At 37.8% G+C, this 12,643-nt stretch overlaps 1 protein-coding gene across 1 annotated transcript; it reads right to left on the minus strand.

Annotated features, from left to right (window-relative positions):
* Window positions 1–1,226: 1,226 nt before the first annotated feature.
* Window positions 1,227–7,351, minus strand: LOC132055640 (calmodulin-binding protein 60 A-like). The gene is made up of 7 exons (XM_059447567.1): window positions 7,251–7,351; window positions 6,748–6,826; window positions 5,624–5,676; window positions 5,039–5,526; window positions 2,989–3,149; window positions 2,333–2,539; window positions 1,227–2,195 (listed from the first exon to the last, which is right to left on the minus strand). The coding sequence occupies exons 1-7, from the start codon at window positions 7,346–7,348 to the stop codon at window positions 1,587–1,589; spliced, it is 1,695 nt and encodes a 564-aa protein (XP_059303550.1). The 5' UTR covers window positions 7,349–7,351; the 3' UTR covers window positions 1,227–1,586.
* Window positions 7,352–12,643: the final 5,292 nt, after the last annotated feature.

Here is a 12,643-nt window from a genome sequence, read left to right on the forward strand (position 1 = left end):
TAATTACGAATAGTTCTTGTCTTCGATCTACTTCTTGATTGTCTTTGAGGGTTTTGTGTATTGTGCCGCAATTACTTACTTGTCTCATGTCGACTGTGCGTGTTGTGGGTGAGCGTTTTCACCCAACTGAAGTGCAATTAATCAACTATCTCAAAAGGTTCTTGAATCTTTCCTGAGTCAATGCCCTATTCGGCTTGCGGATATCTGTGGTGATCAACCTCCATCGGCCATTTTTGGCGAAAAGAAAGTTGGCTACTTTATTTCACCGTTGAAGAAGCAGAAGGAATCAGATGAAAGGTATCGTCGAACTTGTGGCAACGGGACTTGGAGAAGCCAAACTAGTGGCATACATAGCGAGAACCGCAAGGGTACTGTTGTTGTGGGCTTTAGAAGAAATTTAAAATATACTTGTAAAGAAAAAAAAAAAAACTGTAGTACTACTTGGTTGATGAGAGGGTATTTCGTGGAGGATGATTTCTTCAGGAAAAACGATATTCCTAAGCAAGATTTTGTACTGTGCCGAATCAAGAAGATTATAAAAGAGAAAAAGGTGAAGGATGTTGCGGTAACAGAACAAGATGTTGCGGGGAGTTTTCGAAGCTATGTTGCAAGAACTTGATGATGACTACCACACAACACAAGTAACAACAATTTGTCAAGCTGAATGTCAAATCATGGACGAGACTCAGGAGGCCAAAGAAAGAGAACATAATAGCAATTTCAATGACTGCTTGGGGGAGATCGATTGGGCTGATAATCTACTCATAAATATTGACGATTTTGGTGACATAATTTGTTGTTAATTCATAATCTTGACTTGAAAATATATGCTAACAGATTGATTAGTAGTTCACTTACGGTTTCTTGTCTTCAATTATTTTGCAGATTTAAGTATTCATTTTTATGTACATTCACGTTGTCTTATTGCCTAACGGGAGTGAAACATACATACATACAACAAACTATATCTTTACGTTTAGTCTGTGTTGTCTTGAATTACTCTGTTTATATATGCATCAGCGGATTGTTTCCTTTTCCAGCTACTAGCTAGCTACCTCTAACAACAACTAGAACAAGGTAACTGTTGTTTCCCCTTCTAACAAATTTACTGGCTTACTGCTGCTGCTGCATCTGAAGACAGCACCAAACGAAGACTCAAGATTAAAATTTCTATAAATTAACAACAGTTAATTAGTACTCCGTAATACTGTGTATAATGCTGACCCTTCGAAATTTAATGCAAGATATTATTGGAATATGCACTTGCACAAAATAAATAATGCAGCAAAGCTTGCTGCTGTCACTAAACACATCGACCTAACATGTACAAACTTTTCATCAGATTGGCACCAGGGACTGTGCACCATTCACAAGACTCAAATTTTGATTCAAAAAATTAAAAAAATGAAAAAGAAAAGGGAGCCAATTTTTGTAGATGGAAACTGGACAGCATGATTCACGCTAACTGACCAATTTTTACATATATCCACAAGAAATTCTATTGACTCTACTACTGCACACAATTTTGCCTCGGGCAGCAATTTCCTACAGATTCTTTTGCCTCAGCATAGCGAGGACTTCTCTCTTTAAGATATGATGCTTCTTTTGTTTACGATCCTCCTTACAGAGAACCATCTTAGAACACTAAATAGCATCTTCCATCTCCTTTGAGCTTTATCCAGGGGAACAATTGCACTATTATGAGAAAGAAAGCTGCTGACAGCACACTGTAGATCAGGTGATGGAGCAAAGTTTGGACTGGGAAGGGAATAGTCTGTGCCAAAGAAAGACAGATGATCATCATCACAAAATGGCGGGGGAGTTATAGAATCAGTATCAGCCATCAAGGAGTTGGTGTCTTGCCCTGGGAAATTTAGCGGTTGGTCAAACGTAACATCCATGTTGTCTATACCATGCAAGACATAGTCATCCAAGGTGCTGAAACCAGCAATTGAACAGAAGGATGGCATGATATCAGGCGTTGACGCACTTAGTTGCTGATATTCGCTTCTGTTAACCTTCTGGGAAGCTAAAACATTGTCGCTGCCATCAGAAGTACCCACCATGGGTGAGTTTGAGGAGAACTGAACAGTGGAGATTTGCATAACCCAATCCATAAGAGAAGACTCATCCTCAAACGAGACTACTTCTTCCCAGTGTCTGAATGCACAAATCACCAAATTACGAGCATCATCCTGAAAAGGAAAAGGATTAAAGTCATTGGGCAATCCATAAGGAGCAATGGCAACTATAAATATCTATAATACAAGCTTTATATGTGCAACTAGGGCAATAAAACAAATATTTTTTCTTTATTATGAAAGATACATGCCTTTTGAGTTTCAGACAAGTTATCAGCAGGAACAAGCTGACAGTCTGGAAGAAGGCCCATCACTTGCCCAACAATGTTAAAAGCCACACCAGTTTTTGGCACAGATACAGATGGGTAGTACAAGTACATTTTCTTGTCAAGTAAGCACGTTCGAGCATGTTCTACTGTGACTTCCCACATTTTGGTGGACATACCTGTCCCAAGAACCTGCAAGATTTCCGAAGAAAAGGAAATCAAAAATTTGTCATTCTTGTCAAAAACACAAAAGAGCATCAATATTTTATCTAAATTTAGCCAGTTTCTGAATCACGATGTCAACACATTGTAACGAAACCAAGCCAAATTCAGTTGTAGAACTCCTAACCTAATACAGAGACTGATCCACTAAGTTAAGCAATTAACTTGAAACACACAGAAGGAATTAAAAGGAAGGAATTAACAAGCATACATCAAGAAAAGCAAAGGTGTCAACAAGCATCAAAGACTCCAGTGAATGAATTAAACAAGAAGCTAAAGAATAACAAACTTTAGGAAATGTGCCCATCATTATCAGTCTAATTGTTAATATTCAACAAGGAAGAAAGTAGCTTCATCATTTTAAGCAACATGTATGTTAAACCCATTTATTTATGTAAGACAAATGCAGTAGCACTCACATTTCGAAGCCTTGTCGGATCTAGATAGAGTAGAGTCAGAAAATCTTTCACTGAGTTGACTCTTTCCTTGCTCAAACGTCTGTGGAAAGCTCCATCTTTGCCAATCTTTTCCAGCCTCCAAACTTCATCTGAAAGAGAAGGGGGGTGGTGCTTCTTGTACACTGCAAATAAAGCAGGAAGTTAGATGGTGTTCTTATTGTATATTGAACTTATGAATTATTCGAAGACTTCTCACCACAATCTCATTCATTGTGGCTTTTGGTACCAGCTATAATTAGCTCCGAGACCCAAATTATGCGTAGCTCATTATCAGGTTAATCCTCAAGAAACCGACCAAAGCATTAAGTTCAGTGAAAATGAGTTTTAACTTGGTTTTCGTTTCTAAATATATTACAAATTCATAATACAGTTGGATTAATAGTTCTATCATAAGTGCACCTACCTAATAACAGTTCCAACAGGATATTTAAATCATACAAAAGTGAGTTAGAGATTTTACTCTCCTTATAGATGGAAGAGGAGTCGATACTTTCGGTGTTTTACTTCTGTCGTTTTTCCTTCTTTCATTCTGCCTAAGATTTTAGACAAGATCTTTTGTCTGCCGTCTCTGTGATTCTTCCAGTTGGATTAATAGTTCATTAATAGTTCTATCATAAGTGCACCTACCTAATAACAGTTCCAACAGGATATTTAAATCAAACAAAAGTGAGTTAGAGATTTTATTCTCCTTATGGATGGAAGAGGAGTCGATACTTTCAGTGTTTACTTCTGTCGTTTTTCCTTCTTTCATTCTGCCTAAGATTTTAGTCAAGATCTTTTGTCTGCCGTCTCTCTGTAATTCTTCCAGTAGAAAATTAACCGGTGTATAAAACATCAGCTTTCCTATTCTCCGATGGGTGTTGCTTAAAAAATAAGAGACAAAGCAAAAAGGTCACATGAGATCACCTCCAGCCTTAAGACTTTTGTTTCCGCCTTAGCTTTCTGTCTTTAAAACCACTAATTCTAGGTGAATTACACGAGGAGAAAGATCAAAATCTAGCACTTGAGCACTCACTGGCCAGCTCAGTATCACTTCCATCTCAACGAAAATTAAAGAGTGTAAACCTAACAATCTCCAGAGACAAACTTTAATAACGGGAATTATAACTAACTGAATAACGATTTTGACAAAATACAGCAGATAATTTTAAATAGGCCAAAGCACAGATGGTTGATGTCGAACAAAGGTAAGAATGAGACATTAATGGTAACATTGAGCACTTCATTTAAGCTACCAAATCCCAAGATGAAGCATAAAATAAACATATCTCAGACAGATACGAAATAAAACCTTCATTACGATACCTAGTAAAGTACAACTATTTTACTTCTTTTTCACTCATATAAATGTATTGCTTCTTTCATGTGTGTCAATATTTCAGCATTATCTGCATGTATATTCTACGTCATTCTCTGTAAGTATGTTCCTTTTGTATGGAGTTATACACGTAACATTAGCATCTACTCCCCAGTCCAAATTTATATGTGATCTATTTTCTATTTGAGGCAACCCAAGACGTTAAACACACTTTCTATAAATATTCCTACCAGACTCTTCCCTTCAAGCAATTAGAATAATTTAAATCCTAAACAATGATGGGAAGTTTCACCAATTACACTACACAATTTTGCTTCTATACAGATTATAGGAATGTGAACAATCACTTTCAATCATGTTTTGGGCCAACATCATACCTCCAACTTGCTGTTATATTCTAGTGGCTGCTTTTGATAACTTAAGTTATGGCGAATAAAAGATGCTTATTCTTCTTGTCTGTCCCTTAAAACCAATTTTCAGCATATTACTCAGCATCCAACGCGAGATTACAAAATATTGAGCAATCTGTTCCACACCATTAGACTTGATTATTCAGAAATCGATTGCTTTGAGTTAAGTACTCATCTATAATGGAATATAATGTTAAGAGTTCACACCTTCTGAAAAGAAAAATGTAATCATTTAATACATCTAACAGCATTTAAGAATGAAAAGAGATTAAAATGAACTCACACTCTCCGCGGTGATCCCTGACAATGAAGGATTCTGTCTTCGCCTCTCGTACACTGATCCCTTCAAAGCTATCAACAAGCCTAGCACCCAGCCTGAATTTACGACTTCTTGTCCAGCTCGAGTTATCAGTAAATGAAATATCACTCACCCAGCCAATACCGTCCTTAAGAAACAAAAATGCATCCCCAGTAAGGAGAGGTTTCTTTCCTTCCCTTTCTCTCACAATGTTGTTCTTAAATTCTTCTGCAGTCCAATTATCCCCATCATCACCATCAAAATCTCCCTCTAGTACTACAATTTCCACTTTTGAACAGGATTCAGGACCACTAGAGACAACTTGCCCAGTAAGAGCATCAACCAAGGCTACTTTCAAACTAGATTCCTCTCCTTCTATACGAGTTCCAGTAAATACTGGGGGAGAGATGACATCTAAAAACTTCAGCTTCAAGCTTCTAAGTTCACAAGCATATACATCTTTCCCACAATTCCTAAAGAGGTGCAAATACGAAAAAATTGCATGACTAAGTCATAATAGGAAAGCATGAAGCGCATGTAGCATTTGAATGATGCAGTCAAGTTGCATACCGTTTCATGGTGGTCATGTATTTCCTGAGAGCCAATTCCACTTCCTCTTTTACCTGTAAACTCAAGTTAAAACGTATTGATCTCCAGATGAGCTTAACTAATCAAGGCGGTTAAGGAAAACCACAAAATAGATCATAAAATAAAGAACTAATTAATGGTTCGCGCTTCATCCCAATTAGACGTCCTTGCTGGAGTGAATGCATATGAACCATTATCTAAGAACTAAATTTGCAACCTGACATCGTAGCATAATTTCTTTCAATCACTAAAATTTTCCTAAAAACTCACTTCGTTGAACATGCTTATCAATCTCTAATTTTTTAACTTAACCTTTTGAAACAAAGAATTAAACATATGCACCATATAGGTGCTTAAAGTTGGTGAGCCTTGGTAATTAATAGTAACAAGAAATTAGAACAAGGGCAAAAGTTAAGTAGGACAACGTGCGCCTTGTCATCGCAGGAAGTATATGGTACTAAGGGGTCGTTTGATGCATGGTATAAGTTGGGATATCCCAGCACTAATTTTTTGTATCATGTTTGGTAGAAAGTATAAATTCATCCTGGGATAAATTTATATCTTGTACCAAACAAGGTATAAAATACATCCCATCCCAAGAGATGGGATATCCCTTATATCGGGATTATTTTATACCATCTTAATTGGGATTATTTTATACCATTTTAGATGGTATAAAATAATCCCATAGTGGGATTATTTTATAATCTAAAAAGATGGTATAAAATAAGATGGGTTAAGAAGGATAAATTAGTGGTGAATTATAATTTAGGGATAATTTTGATACCTTATACCAATCACCTACCAAACGACCCCTAACAGTATTTCGTTATAACCTTGTATAATAGGAATCAAGACTAGGAAAAGTGGAAAGTGAACATCACCAATTTAAAAGATGTGCCATCTTTAACAGCAAGTGTCAGATTCCCAATTTTCTTTTGAAAAAGTATATGTTCCTTGTTAGTTTCAAAATTCGAACGCATAAGGCTTTATTTTGGGTCACAGCAATAAGACCAAACTTAAATATGACAATTTTTGAATTGCCCAAGAAAAGTTCATACAGAAATTAGCAATATCACTGTAAAAAAAAATGAACATAAACTTACCACTCGACGAATCAGTGGCTCCAAAACAGGCTCCATAAAATGTTGCACTCTACGCATATTTACTACTTCCATAATTACACTACATAAAATAACAAAAGTAGAGTCAGTACTAATAAAGAATTGTAGCAGGCCTGCCTATACTGAGTGCATACATAGAACAGTACCATCAGGTGGAACACCGCATTTATTAAAATTATCAGCAAAGTCACATACGTACACTGAACACAAAAAAGAGAAAGCAACCTTACACCCACTTTTTCTTCTTGATGACTCAACATCTATGAAATTCAAACCCCTACTACATTGATAATAACGCCACCTTGTTAACGCTAACTACAACCAATGGGCTTAAAGAACAAAATTCTTCCCCCCACAAATGACTAAAAAGTAAAACCATTACCCATTTTAGGATGTTCCAAATGAAAAACTAAAATAAAAAATGCTTAGTTTCATAAATCTTTTTTTTTTTTTTTTAAAGTTACAAAAAAAAAAAAAAAAATTACCTTCTAAGAGAAGGCACTCTACGGCGACGTTTATCTTCGGAAGAACCGCCATCGTGTCTAGGCTTGAGGTCTTCTTGTGATTGACGCTTCATCGACATTATCGAAAGCTGCAATCGCAGCTTTAATATTACGAAAGGTTGATGCTACGTGGCGGTGGAACCGAAAGGGAAGATGATAAACATAGAGTGGTGATATTAACATGCGTGAATTAAAATACTAGCCCAAGTTCACGACCCCCTCTATATTTATATAAAAGGAGAGAGGGGTAAAGTTAGTATGATATAATAAAGATAAAACAGTAGGAGTAATAAAGGGAAATAAATGAGTAGAGTCCAAAAAAACGGAGTGATCCAACTTGGGTTTATCAGTATGCTAAAGTTTTGGCAGGGAGTGACAGATTGTGCGGATACATAACGATTCTAGCACTGTTTGATATGTTGTTTCTTTCTGGGGATTGAGCGTGACTATAAACAGAATAGAAGAAAGAAGGCTGTGAAACGGAACTAAAAGGATCAAAATGTTGGCCTTCCGGCATGGAGGAGTAAAGCGGAGTTAAGGTTGTTTTGGGTGGGAGTGGGCCCATTAGAAAACGCGTGGGCCCACACTTTCGACTTTAGAAGCCTTGACGCAGTATCCATAAACATATGGGCTACGTTTGAAATCGTGGGCGACGAGAATCATTTAGGGCAATTGGGTGGTCTTTAAATTTTGCCCCTCATATTTGAAATCTTTAAATTTTGCCCTTCGGTTAAAATTCATGGGTTTTAGGTTCGAACCTCCACACAATCAAAATTTTAAAAAAATTGCGAAATGAGTTTAAATTAGCCTTACGCCCCCACCGCATACACTTGAAGGAATTACAAAGTTATGCGAACCGGCGGACTTATGTCTTGTAAATGGGCGAACTTGGCATAAGTATGCGGTTACAACTTTGGTAATTCTTTCACAAGTTAATGCGGAGTCGGCAGATAAAAGTTTTGCCCGTTAAAAGTATGCACCCCGCGTAAACTTGTTAAGGAATTACCAAAGTTATGCGGACGCGCACTTTATGCCAATACACTGCTCATAAGGCATGAGTATCTTTGGTCAGATAAATTTGGTAATTCATGTAATAAATGCCTTGGAGTCCCGAGATACACGCGACCCAAACCTTACCTTACAATTTTTTTTTAAATTTATGCTTGCGCAGGAGTTCGAACTCAAAACCTCATAATTTCTGCGTGAACGCTCAGAGTTGCAATGCGAAGGGCAAAAATTAAAGAACACCAATATAAGGGGCATAATTTAAAGACCACAAATATGAGGGGCAAAATTTAAAGACCACCCCAAAAGAAGGGCAATTCGCGCAAAAAAATGAATCATTTACACGAATGCCTTTCAAAGGCACGGTTCTTTAATTTTTCCCCTAATGCTCCAAGGTTCTAAGTTCGAACCTCGGTTCAATCAAAAAAATATTTACAAGGCAGAGATTTATAACAAAATTAGATCTATTCGGACAGAGGTTTGCCTTAAGACAAACTTTTACACAAAACTAGGCCTTACGTCGGCATCACGACCCAACCCCCGTAGGCCATGACTAGTGCCGAAATTTTGACACTAATACACACGTTTAACCGTAATCAATACACGAATAACTTAAATATATACGAAAGTCGGGCCTCGTCTCGGCCATCATATACAAGCATATATGCGCATAATAAGCAAGGGCAAGTTTTAATATACACAATATGTCCGAAGATATATACACGCGGCCCGACGTAAGGGGCCACGGCGAACGGGACCGCCCCGAAAACACAAATCATATAAACACGGACCGAACGGAACTATACACAACCCGCGTATGTGTCTACGGACCTCTTAAGAGTCATAACGAATCATATGACGGGACGGCCCCGCCGTACCCACGAATAGTCACATATATACGATAAAAGGTACGTACCCAAAATAGGCTCGGAACAAAGGAGCACTCCCGAATGACAAAATGGATGTCCTAAACCGGCTGACCGCAAAACGATTGTCGTACCAACGGGCAAAACGCAACCCGAAGAAAGGGGTCGGTACGAAATGTGCGAGCATGTAAATCATGAAATACGAAAGAAACAAAGCGAGATGAAAGTACGAAGCGAGGACGGAGGTAAATCAGTATCGGACACGCTTACCCTTGAACACAAACCATGCATAACAATATCATATCCGACTTGTTATGGGACTTAGTGACACAATCGACAATCATTACGCACGTGTGTGTACATGAGCGTGTCCGGCCTCAGTGAGGGACTCGGTAGGTAAGATCATAACATCATCATATATATATATATATATATAAATCCATATACCGTGTCCCGGCCCTCTACTGAGGGACTCGGTAGGTAAGGTCATATCATCATTATATATATATCCATATAGCGTGTAGCGTGTCTCGGCCCTCTAATGAGAGGCTCGGTGGATAGCGTGTCCCGGCCCTCTAATGAGGGACTCGGTGGAGGAGATCCTGTCTCCATCATATATACATCATAATCACATCATCATATACATAGCGTGTCCCGGCCCTCTAATGAGGGACTCGGTGAATAATATAGTAGAGCTGTGCACGAAAACATGTCCGGCCGGGACTCGATGAAAGATGTAACGACCGCGCGCGAGCGGAGTAGTAAGCAACCACATACACATAAATCATCATTACGGACTCGGCAAATAAGTAGACATATCAACATTATTGACTCAACATAATGATCCAAACAAACCCTCATTTAAAAGCCAAACAATAGTCAGATTAAGTTTCCTCCGAAGATCACTCGGGAACGTGCAAGTAGAACTTTAGAAATCGTGGGTACGTATCAAACCATATGAAGTAACTTACGGAAGTCAAGAACATAGTCATCATTACAGACTCGATAGATAAATCACCAACACTCGAGGGTCAGACGATAGTCACGTTAAATTCTTCCAAAAGCCATTTGTCTCAACATAGAAAAGTCTCGGGGCCCACGGATATGCATCAACCCAATACGGGCCCGCCCATGAAAGTTAAGGTCATTATACGATATAGAATCACTTACGAGCATATCAAAGCCATCCGGTTATGTCTATGAAAGTTACGGACACTTTTAGAGATAAGATCCTTTAGAAACAAAACCGTTTATACACGTTTCAAATCCAATCATAACAAAGGCATAAGGACCATGTTTCTACTACATTAAGAATACCAATATCAAGAGATGAATAAGAATCATAATCATGCTCGGATCATGAGAGTGGAGTTACCCTGAGGCTCGTATCATAGCCTACTTACCACTACGACATGCCAAAGAAAGAAGGGATAAGCTTCACATACCTCGTTCGCTTCCCAAGCTAATCCAACTCAAGTCTCGTCTCCCCAGGGTCTACACAACGTTAATAGATATCGAACATTAGCTAGAGGCATTTAGGAATTCAATTCCAACTAGCACTCAATTCTACAGAAATTTGGGTAGCATTTCCCCTATAAATGCAACAACCCCGAGATTTCAACTCGGCGAAATTCATCAACAACAATACCAACAACCACACTAACAACATCAATAATCAATTCAGAACGCATTCTAACGTTAATAGCTCTTTTCTACATAGTTCAACAACATCCCATTATATTCAATTCAACTACTTACATTCGAACCAACATCAACGCTCACGTATTCAAGTACTTATCTAAGATTATTTAAACAAGATTCAAGAACACTTTTAAACAATCCGCACACTATCCAAAACAACCCAAACAAAACTCCACTCACGAAACCAACCCAAACCCGAGAGCAACAACAACAACACCTTTCCTTCTTCCAAATTCATGAATTACACCAACAATCCACACGTTAACAATATTATTTTCATAAGTACAAAAACTACATAAGGATCACATTGGCCACTAAAACATCCCACGACACTTTCATCTTCAATTTGAATCATTAAACTTCCGTTATCAACATAGAATCCACACGACAACAACAACCAAAACGCTAAATAAAATTAATTCATTCTTGGCATACAAGATGACCCATATTCGCCACCACATCAACTCCAATATTTTATGAGTTTCATTCATTTCTACGCGTTACAACAACACACAAACATGCTAAATACAATTAATTCATCACTCCTACACACCACCACACACACACGGCCAAACACCCACACACACGGTTCAACATCAACATCCATATTTTCATGATTTTCATTCATTTTCTACATACTACAACATCCACAAACCATCCATAACATATAAGAGAAGATTAAACCTTACCTTCTTCATACTCTTCGCTCAGCTAGAGTTGATGCTTTGCAAAACGGATGGTTTGCTTGTTCCAATGACCACTCCACGTAGTAGAGGACCTTCCAATTAGTAGAGAAACTAAAAGAAAATATTTGTTTGTGGTCAATTTTTGGACTTCAATTTTTCTTGGTCATGGCCGAATGGCCTTTGTTTTTCTCCTTCTCCAAGTTTCTTGAATTTTCCTTAAGGGTGAAGATATGAAATGATCACTTAGTCATCCTTTTAATTGCATATATTAAGCTTCCATGTGGCCATGGCCCACATCCATGTGGCCGGCCACATGCCTTCTCTTTCCTCTTTTTTTTTTTCTTTTTCGTGAACCAATTACTTTCCAAAAATAACTTTTAACCCCAAATTTCCTTAATATTCCATGCCAACAAATCATAAGCGATTTATGTCTTGAAACACGATCATGGTCAAAAGTCTCGACTTCGTGATTAGGAATAGTCTTGTCCCTAACTTATCGTGGTTGACTCGGATTATCCCGACGTACAAAATACGGGATATAACAAAGGCCTAACTTTTCGAGCAAAGTTAGGCCTATTAAGGCAGAAATGCCTTGCGAATTTTTTAATATTTGAATGAGCGGAGGTTCAAACTCGGAATTCATGAGTTTTAGTCGAAGAATAAAAATTAAAGATCAAATTTTAGGGGGGGAAATTAAAGATCGGTGCCTTTGAAGGGCATTCCGTACAAAAAATCCACCTCAATATCCCGTTTCAACAATCAATTTTTTGCGCAGATTGTCCTTCAAAGGCACTGGTCTTTAATTTTGCCCCTCAAATTGCTGGTCTTTAATTTTTTCCCTTCGTTTAAAAATGTGGCCGAAAATACCTAAAGATTTTGGGTTTGAACCCCTATTCAATAAAAAAAAATCGCAAGGCAAGACTTTGCTATCCAACAGACTTTTATTTATGCCTTAAGATAAACTCGTCATAAGGCAGACATTTCGCGAAGTCTTGTCTTGTAATTTTTTATTTTATTTTTGTAACTAAGCCGGGATTCAAACCCAGAACCTCAAGATATGTTAGACGAAGGGCAAAAATTAAAGACCTGCAATTTGAGGGACAAAAATTAAAGACCA

The sequence above is a fragment of the Lycium ferocissimum genome, chromosome 5 (assembly GCF_029784015.1).
Source record: "Lycium ferocissimum isolate CSIRO_LF1 chromosome 5, AGI_CSIRO_Lferr_CH_V1, whole genome shotgun sequence".
NCBI classification, from domain to species: Eukaryota; Viridiplantae; Streptophyta; class Magnoliopsida; order Solanales; family Solanaceae; genus Lycium; species Lycium ferocissimum.